The sequence below is a fragment of the Vombatus ursinus genome, unplaced genomic scaffold (genome assembly GCF_900497805.2).
Source record: "Vombatus ursinus unplaced genomic scaffold, bare-nosed wombat genome assembly UNPS02014945.1, whole genome shotgun sequence".
Lineage (NCBI taxonomy): Eukaryota > Metazoa > Chordata > Mammalia > Diprotodontia > Vombatidae > Vombatus > Vombatus ursinus.
In genome coordinates, this window is record NW_020954723.1 from 30310073 (window position 1) to 30324445 (window position 14373).

Sequence of the window (14373 nt, forward strand, 5' to 3'; positions counted from 1 at the left end):
AAGTCCCTAGGTTATTTGAGCATTTTCTCAGCTTCTCTCATAAGCATTAGTAGGGGGCAAGGTGATATAATGAAGGGAAGAATACTCTAAAAATAGTCATTCAGGAACAGATTATTAAAAGTGTATGGTATGGCAAGTCAGGGGAACCACAGCAACAGAGGAATATCAATTTCAGTAGTTATGGAGTCTGGGGGAACAGTTTCACTGACCTTCAGAGACTGTGCCACAGGCAAAATAATTACATGTCAGCTCAGTGCAAATCTGTATCCTTGATATAGGAAAAGGTAATTTGGCATTTCTTCATCTTAGCAGGGAGGATGAAATGTTAAGAAGCAGCATGACACAGTGAAAATGCAGGGTTTATACTTCTGGCTCTACTACTTACTCTCTGTGGGACTTTAGGCAAATCACTTAACCTTTCTGGGTCTTTATTTTCCTAACTGTAATCATGATGGCATTGGTCTAAATGACCTCTGAGGTCTTTTCTAGGTCTAAAACTAAGATTCTAAAAAAGAGGTTCTGAGGAAATAAAAGGAAATCCAAAGTAATAAAATCAATAAGATCAGGTATTTAAAAGTTGGAAGACTAATAAAGAAGGGCAAAATGAACTTGGGGGCAGGTGGAGCTCTGCAGTATATTCAAGGATGGACCTGGATCTTCTGAAGAAGCAGAAGCTTCCCTAGTTTTGTGGAAGGACAATGAGATCCACAGATATCAACAGTGAGGACATCTGTTACTGGCTCTAGGAAGACAGGCGGTAGCAGCGAACTATTGACTAAGGGGTACAGGCTAAGTCATTCGTTGACCTGATATAACCATATAACCAGCTGGGAAGTGTGCTGGCTGCCTAGGACATGCATGAGGGATGTAATAGACAGCATCCTGCAACAAACTTGAGGACAGTCACCCACTTCTGGTAATTCACATCCAAATGAATGGCGGTACTGTCAAAAGGAAACTACAAAGCATCATTAGGAATTTTGAAGATCTGAGCAGTAAAAATTAATAACAATGAGCACAATAAAAATTTTAATCATTGTAAAATGAAGGTTGGGCCTTTGGATGAGACAGTAGGATAGTGAAAGTGAACAGAATTCAGATATATTTCTTCTTTGAACTGGAAACAAATTCTGAATTTTGGCCATATTGTTCTTGGAAGTTTTCATTTTGGGGTTTCTTTCAGGAGTTGATTCGTTCTATTTCTACCGTGCCTTCTAGTTCTAAGAGATCTAGACAATTTTCTTTTATGATTTTTCAAAGCGGGATGTCTAGGCTCTTTTTTTGGTGATGTCTTTGAGGTAGTCTAGTGATTCTAAGATTACCTCTTCTCAATCTGTTTTCCAGCTCACTTTTTGCTCTGAAATTTCTTACATTCTCTTCTGTCATCTTTTTTCCCAATCTTTTGACTTCGTTTTATGATTTCTTGTTGTCTCATGGAGTCACGAGCTTCTACCTGGTTCATTCTAATATTCAGGGAATTTACTGCTTTGGTAAGGTTTTTTACATCTTGTGCCAAGCTGTTATTTTTCTTTCCAATTCTTTCTTCTATAGGTCTCATTTCTTCTCTATTTTTTTCCTCTAGCACTCTCATGACACTGCTAAAAACATTTTAAACTTTTTTTTTTTAACTTGGGCTTCATCCCTTTCAGGAATTCTAGTTGAATCTGTGTCCAAGCTGTGTTTTTCTTTGAGACTTTGCCTGTAGATGTTTTGGAGTCATTCTCCCCTTCTGGGTTTGTGTTTTAAGCATCTCTGTCACCATAATAGTTTTTTATGATGGGATTTTTTTGTTTGTTTGTTTGCTCATTCTTCTAGACTATTTCCTGACTTTGGACTTGATGTTAGGGCTGAGCTCTGGCACCTCTGGAGGGAAGGTCTGGGATGGTCCTGTTGTTCCTTTCTTGGAGTACTGAATATTGTATTGTTACAGGGTCTCAGGGAAAGCTCAGGTTAGGGACCTGAAAGTCTCCAGGTACTCCCAAAATGGTCTGAACCAGGGCAAAGTCTGATTGCTATTCCACTCCCCACTCCTCATCCCCCTTCCTGCCTCCATCGGACCTCTGCAAGTTCCTGATCTGGGTTTGGGTCTGAGCAAAAGTAGACTACTGTTAGACTCTGAGACTGTCAGCTGCTGGAAAACTCTGTTGCTTTAATGATGGAACTGCAGGTTCTTTGTTCTGGGATTTCTGCCTTGAATATTCCTTTGTAGTGTTTTTCCCTGCACCATTTTTTGTCACGTGGCAAAATACTGTGTCATAGATTATCACCACCCTCTCTCCTCTGCTAAGATTTTAAACAATTTTACATTCTAAACTGGAGATGTTCTTGTCTATTTCTCTTTTGGGCAAGGAGATCAAGTGTTTGCTGCCTAAAGCAATTTCAAGATTTGTGGGCTACTTCTTGTGGATTTACATCAGAAACACTTGCTTGGGAAATGATCAATCTGTGCCAAATTTAATAATAGCAATGATAGGGGACAGCTAGGTGGCACAGCGGATAGAGCACTGACCCTGGAGTCAGGAGGACCTGAGTTCAAATCCGGCCTCAGACACATAACATGCACTAGCTGTGTGACCCTGGGCAAGTCATTTAACCCCACTGCCTAGCCAAAATAAATAAATAAATAAAGCAATAGCAATAATGATAGCTATTATAGTTTACAAAACACTTTGCGTGTACTATCTCATTTGAGCTTTACAACATCCCTGTGCAGTAGGTGCTATTATTATTTTCATTTTACAGATAAGAAAACTTAAGCTGAGAGTGGTTAAGGGACTTGCCCAGTCACACAGCTAATAAGTGTCTGAGGAAGGATCTAAACTCAGGCCTTCCTAACTTCAAGTAATATAGAGAGAACAGAAAGAGACAAATGCATATGAAACTGTGAATCTGTATTGTGAAAATACAGCTTTTGTTTCTTCTAAAATATATAAGCTCAACATGTAATTTCCAAAGGTGTCCTCCCTGCTTGTCTCTGATTCTTTCAGAATTTTTTCCTGTGTATTTAAAAAAAAATGTTTAAAGATCCTCTTCTCTTTCTTTCATTTGGGAGAGGGGTTTACTATTTTATGCCTAAACCTCTGTCTCTTCCCCTCCTCCCCCATCAAAGTAAAATTTATTAAGTACCTACTATAGTCCAGGCAATGTGCTACATGTTACAAATGCAAAGGGAAAGGGAAAACAAGATTCTTGCCCTCAAGAAGCTCACATTTTAACAGGAAAGCAAAATGCAAAAAGCTATTTACATACAAGATATGGTTGGTTGGTTGGTTGGTTGTTGTCCTTCATTCTTGAAGAGGACCAAAATGACATCACTATGTTGGGGTCAAGGTACAATGTGTCTGATCAGACCAATACCAGCTCAGAAGGCTCTACCACAGGTCTGGCAGAAATAGTTCACATAAACATCTGAAGTGGAAATGTCTGTAAATTTGTGCATCTCGCGTTTCTTTTAAGTTATTGCAATTCTGCTTCGCTCAAAGAGCAAAGCACCTTCTTTGATGCTGCCATACCATGCCAGGTAATCCTGTGCCAGTGTCTTCCATGTCATACAACTGATTCCAAGGTTCTTCAGGGAGACCTTGAGAGTGTGCTTGTATCACTTCTTCTGACCTCTATGTGGGTGCTTGCCTTATGTTGAGTCTTTTAGGCAAACGTGTATTTGGCATTGAAATAACGTGGATAGCCCATTGGAATTGTGCTCTTTGCAGTAGAGTTTGAATGATTGCTAGTTCAGCTCAAGAAAGGACCTCAGTGTCTGGTACCTTATCTTGCCTTATCTTCAGAATCTTCCTAATACAATTCAAGGAAAAGTGATTCAGTTTCCTGGCATGGCACTGGCAGACTCCAGATTTCATAGGCATACAATAATGAGAATCAGCACAACAGCTCTAAAGACCTTCAGTTTGGTAGACAGTCTAATACTTCTTTTCTCTCACACTTTCCTTCAGAGCCTCCCAAATCAGCTAGTTTTGACAATGTGTACATCAATCTCATCATCTATGTGTATATCCATGGAAAGTATACTGCTAAGGTAAGTGTAAGGTAAGTATCCATAGCATTCAATATTTCTCTATTTGCTACAACTGATGGTTCCACATATGGATGGTGTGGTTCTGGTTGGTGGAAAACCTATTATTTCTTGGTGTTAGTTGTTAGGCCAAAATTAGCACAAGCAGCAGAGAATCGATCCACACTTTGTTGTATCTTAGCCTCAGAGGCTGCACTGAGTATACAATCATCTGCAAACAGAAAGTTGCATACTAATAACTCTCCCTCCTCTTCAGTCTTTACTTGTAGCCTTTTCAAATTAAATAATTTACCTTCAGTGCAGTAGCTTACCTTGATGCCATTTTTATCCTCATTGAAAGCATCTGACATTGCTGAAAACATCATGGTAAAAAGCATGGGAGTAAGCACAGAACCTTCTTTCACTCCAACTAGTGACTAGGAAAGTGTCCATTATCCAGAACGCACGTAAGCATGCTGTCATGAAACTGACATACAATACTAATGAACTTCTTTGGGCAATCAAATTTTGCCATAATTTTCCACAAGCCTTCATGGCTGACAGTATCAAAAGCCTTGGTCAGGTCGACGAATGTTATATACAGACCACTGTTCTGCTCCAACATTTCTCCTGGAGCTGTCAGGCAACGAACACCATACTGACCATTTGTCCGCCCTTTCTGAAGCCACACTGGCTCTTGCGTAGATGACCATCGTCTAGGTGAAGGATCAGCCTGCTAAGGAGGATTTTGGCAAGAATCTTGCCACCCATGATTAACAGAGACCCCTCTGTGATTTTCAAAGGGCAATCTATTTCCTTTAACTTTATAGAGATGGACAAGGAGGCATCCTTGAACTCCTTGGGGATAACCTCTTCTTGCTATCTAACACGGAAAATTTTAATCAGTTTTTATATGAGCAGTGGACCCTCTGCCTCATAAATCTGAGCTGGGACAGAATCAGCACCAGGTGCTTTGCCACAGGAGAGGAGCCTAATGGCATTCAAAACTTCTTCCCTTCAGTTGGAAGTTTAGCTAGAGAGGGACTAACTTCAATCTGAGGTATACAGTCAATGGCTTCAGCATTGTTTTTTTTAAACTTTTAAAAAAAATTTTATTTTTAATTTTCAACATTCACTTTCATAAGCTTTTGAGTTTTAAATTTTCTTCTCCTACCTCCCCAAGATGGCATGCAATCTCATATAGGCTCTACATATACATTCCTATTAAACATGTTTTCACATTAGTCATGTTGTAAAGAAGAATTAGAACCAATAAGAGGAACCACAAGAAAGAAGAAACAAAACTGAAGAAAAAAAAGAGCAAATAGTATGCTTCGATTTGTATTCAAACTCCATAGTTCTTTCTTTGGATTTGGATAGCATTTTCCATTATGAGACTTTTGGAGATGTTTGCCTTGCTGAGAAGAGCCAAGTCTATCAAAATTAGTCATTTCATAATATGGCTGTTTACCGGGTACAATGTTCTCCTGGTTCTGTTTATACCACTCAGCATCAGTCCGTACAAGTCTTTCCAGGTTTTTCTGACCTCTGCTCGCTCATTATTTCTTATAGCACAATAATATTCATTACATTCATATACAACTTGTTTAACCATTTCCCAACTGATGGGCATCCCCTCAATTTCTAATTCTTTGCCACCATAAAAAGAGCTGCTATAAATATTTTTGTACATGTGGATCCTTTTCTCATTTGTATGATCTCTTTGGGATACTGACCTAAAAGTGGTATTGTTGGGTTAAAGGGTATGCACATTTTTATAGCCCTTTGGGTTCCAAATAGCTCTCTACAATGGTTGGATCAGTTTACAACTCTACCAACAATGCAATAATGTTCCAATTTTCCTACATCTTCCCCAACATTTATCATTTTCCTGTTTTATCATGTTAGCCAACTGATAGGTATGTATATTTTCTCTAAACAATAGTGATTTAGAGTATTTTTTTATATGACTATAGAAAGCTTTAATTTCTTCATCTGAAAACTGCCTGTTCATATCCTTTGACCCTTTATCAATTAGGAAATGACTTACATTCTTATAAATTTGACTTAGTTCTTTATATATTTTAGAAATGAGGCCTTTATCAGAGATACTGGTTGTAAAAATTCTTTCCCCATTTTCTCCTTCCCTCCTAATCTTGGATGCAGTGGCCTTATTTGTGCAAAATCTTTTCAATTTAATGTAATCAAAATTATCCATTTTGCATTTCATAATGTTCTCTATCTCTTGTTTGGTATAAATTCTTCTATTCTCCATTCAGCACTGATTAATGAAGGTCTGTTGAGAACACTAGGGAAGTGTTCAGCCCATCTCTCCATGATCACGTCCTTATCAATGTGGCTCCATCAGCACTGAGTAGCTGAGGTGCACCATTAGTCTTTGGCCCCTACATAGCCTTTGGGGCATCATAAAAGTGCTTTGGATTGTTACTATCACATAAAATTGAATTTCATCTGCCTTCTTACTGAGCTAAGGATCCTGCATCTCTCTAAGCTTTGCTTTCACCTTACTTTTGATGGAGTTAAGCACTACCTTTTTAGAGACAGATAAACAAGAGTTCTTGTTTTTTGTTAAGCAGCTTCTGAATTTCCCCATCATTTTTATCAGACTAATCTTTATGTTTATGAGTATTCTGGCCCAGATGAGTTAATGTGGTGCCCAAATCTCTGAAAGTTGCCCATTCTTCTTCTGCTCCACTGTTGCCAACCATGTGTTGGCTCAGCTTTCCCTCCAAGTTAGCAAGGAACTGTTCACACTTAGAGAAACATTTTAATCTGCTGACATTAAGTCTTCTGGTAGTCCTCTTGCCTTGGGGCTGCTGCTCTTGTTGAATGTGAATATTTATCTTGGAGAGGATAAGCACTCTATACCACACACTGCCTTTGTCACTCTCACATTCTGTCCATCTCTTCTCCTTACAGTCACATAGTCTATTAAATGCCAAAATTTGCTACAGATGTATCCATGAAGTTTTTATTGCATTCTACTGAAATAGAAGACAGTGTTGGTGACAAAAAGGTCATGAGATGCACAAGTCTTCAGAAGTAAGTGACTGTTGCTGTTGCTGTTTCCTACTCCATTCCTTCCAAGGACTCTGCCATGTCTGGTAGTTTGTGCCTACTCTGGCATTAAAAGTCACCCAGAATTATAAGCTTCTTCTCTTTCAGCACATTGATGATGAGGGTTCTCCAGGTGTTCATAAAATTTTTCTTTGACCTCAGAGTTCGTTACGGTAAGAGTATATGCATTGATGATGGTGACGGGCTGCTTTCCTGCAAGTGGCAACACATTGTCATGAGCCTGCCATTCACTCCTTTTGGCAGGCATACAAGGTTGTTGACTAGATGAGTTTTGATTGCAAAACCTATACCAGCTCTACAGCACTCCCCAACACTGTGGCCACTCTAGAAAAATGTTAACCAGCTCTGACTTTGGTAAGCTGGTCTTCATTTGTCAGCCTCGTTTCACTCAGGGCCTCTATTTGGATACAAAACCTGTTGAGTTTTCTTGTAACAAGAGCTGTTCATCTTTCAAGCTTACTGGATTTTGTGTTGTCCACAAGAGTGTGCACATTCCATGTATTGACAGTAAGTGGAATTAGCTTTGCAAAAGTTTTTGTACATTTTTTTGTTTTGGCTGCAGAGTGGGATACCCACCTTCCATAGTAAGCAGGCCACAGCTGCGTGAAGCAGACAGTTTTTAAAAAGGGCACCTTTTCTAGTCCCTTACACATGCCAGGAGATGAGCAATTTGTTCCTTCAAAAAAGGCTGTTCAGACACATAAGGGCTGCTGAATCACACTGCTGCTTCAGTCTAGTGAGAAGATGACCCTATGGCCTGGGCCAACTGTGTGCAGAGTTGTGACTATAGCTCCCAGTGTATCTGCATGTGCTGCTTTGTCACTTGCCTGTCACCACAGGACTTTGAGGTAGGTAAAAATGGTAAAATGGTATGAGTGATGTCCTTTGATTTTCGCATAAATTGGATTTAGGTGAGGCAGGGTTGCATGAAGTTGTCAAACTCACTTTCTCTTCCACAGTCATCAGAGTCCAGTGACAAGACAAAAGTCAAGACAACTAGTGGTGACTCACGGTGCAGTGGATGACCTTTGCATCTTTGATGACTAACTAAGCTCTAAGCATCCCATAGTGCCTGCTTCAGCCATCTGCAAGGCTGTTAGAACAAATTGTTCTCATTCACCCATTTTGCTGGTGGAAGTCTTCCCACACCTGGGAGAGACATTCCCTAACTCATCAATGGGTTTGAGACCCCTTGGTTACCCTCAATCTGGTTTAGTCTGTCTGCTGAAATGGTTTACTGGGGTATGGTCACTGTGCATACTACAAAACAAAGTATATACAATATAAATGAGGGGTAATCCCAGAAGCAAGGCACTAGAAAGGGGGAGGGGGGGGAGAGAATGGGAATAAAGAACAAAGAGAAAAGCAAAATACTTTCTACACTGGCTATAACCGAAAATGTATGTATGTCTTCTTTTGTACCTTTAGTCTATCACCTATCTGTCTCAGACGGTGGAGAGCATGTTTCATCACTGGTTCCTTGGAAATGTGTTGGGTCATTGTATCAATCAGAGTTCTTAAGTCTTTCAAATTTGTTTTTCTTTATGATATTGTTATTGCACAAATTTCTCTCCTGGTTCTGTTCATTTTATTGTATATCTATTTGTACAAGTCTTCTCAGATTTCCCTGAAATTGTCCCTTTTAATCATCTTATATGGTGCAACAATAATACATTATGGTCATAATTTGTCCAGTCATCCCCCAATCTATGGGCACACTCTTAGTTTCCAGTTCAAAGAAAAAAGAGGAACTACAAATATTTTTGTACATACAGGTCATTCTTTATCTTTAATCTTTTTTAGGGCAATAGGCTTAGTAGTGGTATCACTGGGTCAAAGCCACAGCTCATTGACGTTCTGGGCACCACAGTTCCAAACTGCTTTACAGAATGGCTGTACCAATTCACAGCTCTATTAATAGTCCATTAGTGTGTCTGTTTTCCCACAGACTCTCCAATTAATTATCGTGTTTGGCAAGCTGATGCCAACACCTTTATTTTATTTTTTTCCCCTTCATTTTAAGAATAAAAAAGACTCAGGTGAGGTTAAGCTGACTTCTCCAAAGTCACACATATATAGTAAAGAGCAAAGATATACCTTAACTTTTTATATTTAACCAGTTCAACTATACAATGTTGTTCACTGTCAGATCCCTTGACCCCTTGTCTTCTTATTGTTTATGACCTGCCAAACTACAATTCTGAAGGAAATCATATAACTATGCAGATGTGATTGGTCAAAAATCTCTTACAGTATCAGCTGGACCCTCTCTACTGAACAGTAATTCTTTTATTTTGCCTTAACTGATTCATCATTACATTCCCCAGAGTAAACTGTTCTGAATCTTCTCTTTTCTAAAGCTTCTCCTCTCAGCAGAGGACTATGCCTCATAATGTCTTGGGGAAAATAGAGAATTCATCAATTATCAGCCTCCTTTGCTCCCTAATTCTACATTTCAAACCCTCCAGACATCATTCCTGATTCTCTCCTCTTCCATCTCTTTACTAGTGGTCTGGATCCCATTCCTTCCTGACTCCTTGGACAAAACCTTCATTTGACAGACCACTCCCACAGCCAAACTCTAGAAAAATTTGTCTATATTCACTTCCTCCGTTTCTTCTCTACTTCTCTATATATTCCAACATGGCTTCCAATCTTATCTCCAATTTGAAATGCTTTCTTACCTCTATTTAAAAATGCTTTCTTTAAGATTACCAAGTATCTTCTAATCGCTAAATCTGACTGTCCTTTCCTGAAGGCAGGAACTGTGTTTCATTATATTTCTTTATGCCCAATGCTCACTACTTAATAAGTACATAATACTTTTTGAATTGGATTAAATATTCATTTCCCAGTGTAAAACAGTATTTGATTACATTCATATGCTATAGTTTGTTCAGCCATCCACAACTGCTGGACACACACTCTGTTTCAAGATATCTGCTAGAAGAACTATTGTTATGAATACTGTGAGGCCTTTCTTTCCATCTTTCACTTCCTTCGGTTATATTCCCACAATGAGGATCACTGGGCCAAAGGACATCAACAGTTTTGTGACTTTCTTAATATAATTTTATCTGTTACAGAATGACTCCTAGTCTTATATTTTTGTGTCTACTTCCTGTGTTGATTTTGGACTTTTATCAGAGGTTAATTGATGAAAAGATTTTTTCTCTCTGGTTAACAGCAGTTACACTAATTTTGTTAAGGAAAATATCTGGCAACTAAAATTATCTTTATCTTTTATGATGTTTTATTTAATTTAATTTCCTCCTATCTCAGTTATAAAAGGTAACATGTTTTCTTCCAATTTTTTTGTGATATCACATTTTATATTTAGGTTATGTAAATAAATGCTTATCAAATTAATCAATTTCATAGTATAAAAAAGTCTTTCACTTATTTAAACATGCTCTCTATCTGCAATTGTTACTTACCAGCATATACATGAGGCAGCTCTGGGTTAAAATCCAAGCTATTCTGAAATAAATTTCTTGACACTCTTTTTCTGCTAAAACATAAATCATCACTGACTGGCATTCCTTGAGAGGGCCTTAATTTTGGAGCTGGGATGAAATCATATGCAGAGAACTATAAAGAACAGAAAAATAAAATTAGGTAAAGATAGCTTTAGCTTAACTATAACATAATATAACACGGTACATGATAGCTAGCATTATATAGCATTTCAAGTTTAACAAATACTAGATGTATTATCTCAACTGATCTGACAATGACCCTGGGAGTCAGACAAACCATTTGTCCAAGGTCACACAGCTATAAATGGAGCACCGAGGATTCAATTCAAACTTCATCATTTCCATCTGGCTACTTTCCTGGGCTTTATGATCTCTACAAGATGTAATCAATCAACTCTGAAACTCACACCTTCTCAGTATCCCTTGCCCTTGTTGTCTCTCCCTCAGGTTGGAGAAGGTGGGGAGTGCATAGATGGGAGCTCCTCCCAGATCCTCAGTTTGGAGAAGTTACCCAGAGAATTCACTTCATCACGTCCCATCCAACTATTCTGGATTTCATGAGCTCCAGAAACACATCAACCTACAAGATGAAATCAGCTCTGAACTGCTCACTTTCTAAGGTCATTTCACATCCCTGTCTTAGGACTTTATCAGGCCAGTGCCTAGTAACTTCTTCCCCACCCTTTTCATTTTCTTTTTATGTGCAGTATTCCTCCTTTAGATAGTAAGTTCCTAGAGGGCAAGGATGGTCTTACGCCTTTCTTTGTATCCTCAGGGCTTAACACTGTGCCTGGTACTTAGTTATTCAGGCATTGCAGCCATGTCCATGTGTTTGCCATTTCCTTCTCCAGCTCATTTTACAGATGAGAAAACTGAGGCAAAGTGTTAAGTGACTCGTCCAGGGTAGCTAGTAAGTGTCTGACGACAGATTTGAAATCAGAAAGATGAATCTTCCTGACTCCAGGCCCAGTATTCTATTCACTGCACCACCCAGTTGCCCAACGGGTAAGTAGCTGGTACGTGTTTAACAAGTGTTTTATTGACTCTAACTCTGACCCAGGTCAGAATCTAAGTCTAGTAATCTTTCCATTATAGCAAGATGCTTCATTTATAATGAGGCAAAACTTTTTTAAAAATATTTTTAAAAACACACAACAATAAACTAAAGTGCATATATAATGTGGTACTATGGAAATATTTTTCCTAACTGTGATCCAAAATCCAAGGTTTCTTACTGTCTTGACCATTCTATGCAAACATAATGTTTCTGGCTGTAAGTCTCCCCATTTCTTTGCTTACATGATAGGTCTGGAGAAAGCAAAAAAATAGTGATGAAATTACATTTTTCATACCAAACTAAGCACAAGAGAACACACCTCAGAAAAACTGTGATAAAATTTTTAATAAAAGCTATAATTACATATCAGTGGTCTCCAATATTCTTTGATCATCTATTCCTATCAGGGGAGGCATCCATTTACTTATAAACTATACACATATACTCTTGCACTAATAAATCATGTGCAGTATAAAACATACACAAAATAAAAATTTTAAAGGATGAAATAAAATTTAAAATATTTTAAAAATTTACTAATGGTAAAAAAAACCTCTTTTTGCTCTTGCTATTATTAATTTTTTTAGTGAGAGTAATGTTGAATTAGTGATTATTCACTATTGTAATTTCTGATTTTAGATTACTATCAAATCAATGGATAATCTCAGGATAACTTAAAGTATACTTATTCTGCCTTACAGATAATTATTAATCGCCTCACATTATGGCTCAAAGTCTCAACTAAATGACATACTTTAAAGTCTCTTTCACTACTTCAACAAAAATGCCATATTATCCTATCTGCCAAGCATATAGAGTGTTCCAAAAGTCTTAGTACAGTTTTAAGTTTTAGTGGCTTAAAACTGCACTAAGACTTTCGTGATATATTGTATGATATTGGGAAATTGACTGAAATAATGGAACAGCAGACAACTTCTACATTTTTATGTATTGTTAGTTTTACAATCCATATAAGATACTAATATTTCTTGTTAAAAACTTCCATTCTCTCACCAAATACCATTGACACCAGCATTTTAATCATGAGGGTTTCTCCTACCTCGGAAGATCCCATTTTAAAAGATTTGCCTCTCTAAAAGTTAAAACTGAAATAGAAAGGCAAGGTGATTGTGCTAGCCTCCTACTTCCGAAGAAGAGGATAAAAATACTATAAAAACCCTACAAGTTCAGATATGAACCCACTTTAGCTGAGTTAAGCCCTTACCATTTCTCTGTAAATTCTTATGTTATTTTACTTTCATGATTATTACTTTGTATCACTGATACATACTTTGAAATGAATTATGAATGAAATATATATAATTATGAATGCAAGGTGAAGATAAAACAGAAAGGAATTAGATACATTTAAAAATATTTTACATGCATTCTGTAGATATAAAAGATAGTTACTTTCAAAGTTGTATTATGTATTCTGCTAAAACTATAACAGTCTTAATTTATCATCTTATTAATGTTAATGCAAAACAACTGCTTTAAGATGTCAGCAGTGGCAATTACTGAGTTGGAATCTCTTGGGATTTGACTTATTACCTAAAATCTCTTTTAGATCCAGGAAAAAGCACTAATGGCAATGAATCAGCAACCCATCATTTTAAGGGGAAATTTTAATAAGCTGAGTAATACACCTACCTTTTAAAACCAGTACTGGATAGATGAATTCATTGCTGGGAAAAGTTGGGGGAAATGGTCTGGTCAGGGCAGTTGATAAGCTCTCCCTGACCATTCTCAATCACCAACTGGTTAATAGATATTTCAAAGTAGATGTCCTGGAGACATCTCAACATGTCCAAAATTGAACTCATTATCTTTCTCCTCAAACAACATTTTAAACTTTTATTATTTCTCTTAGAGGGACCACTACTATTTCAGGGGCAGCTAGGTGGCACAATGGATAGAGTGCTGGGCCTGGAATCAGGAAGACTCATCTTCCTTAGTTCAAATCTGGCCTCAGACACTTACTAGCTGTTTGACCCTAGACAAGTCACTTCACCCTGTTTGCCTCAGTTTCCTCATCTGTAAAATGAGCTGGAGAAGGAAATGGCAAACCATTCTAGTATCCTGCCAAGAACGCCCCTCCCCAACTCAACACACACAAAAAGGGGTAATGAAAGTCAGATCTGACTGAAAATGACTGAATAACAAATGTATGTAAGTTTTTTATACATCTTGGATACCAAACTCTTATAAGGGAATTTTGATACAAAGTTGTTTTTTTCCCCATTCAAACATTTTCCTTCTTATTTTAGGTACATTAATTTGATCTGTGCAAAAACTTTCCAGTTTCATGTAATCAAAGTTAATTATTTTATCTTTTATACTTGTTTATCTCTTGTGGTTAAGACTATATCTTCTATTCACAGCTATGAGAGTTGTATGATATGCTTCTCTTCTAAGTAAGGTCACATCGCCATTTAGAATGTATTGTGGAATGTGCTATAAAGTGCTGGCAAAAGCCTAGTTTTTGCCAGACTGTTTTCGAGTTTTCCCAGCAGATTTTATGAAACAGAGTTTTCTTTCCCAAGTAATTTAAGTTTTCTGGTTCATGGGACCCTGGGTTATTGAGTTACACTATTTCAGCTTCTCCCTTGTCTAGTCTGTTTCATCACTTTACCTCCCGATTTTTTAACCAATACCAGACACTTTTGATAAATGCTACTTTATAATATAATATAATATAATATAATATAATATAATATAATATAATA

General features: G+C 37.6%; 1 protein-coding gene across 4 annotated transcripts in view; it reads right to left on the reverse strand.

Annotated features, from left to right (window-relative positions):
- Positions 1-14373, reverse strand: part of LOC114030140 (TOG array regulator of axonemal microtubules protein 1-like) — a 96664-nt gene that overhangs the window by 58883 nt on the left and 23408 nt on the right. For all 4 annotated transcript variants that reach the window (XM_027844886.1, XM_027844885.1, XM_027844884.1 and 1 more), the window contains exon 2: positions 10546-10699. In XM_027844886.1, coding sequence (XP_027700687.1) covers positions 10546-10699 — 154 coding nt within the window. The remainder of the gene's footprint in view (positions 1-10545; positions 10700-14373) is intronic.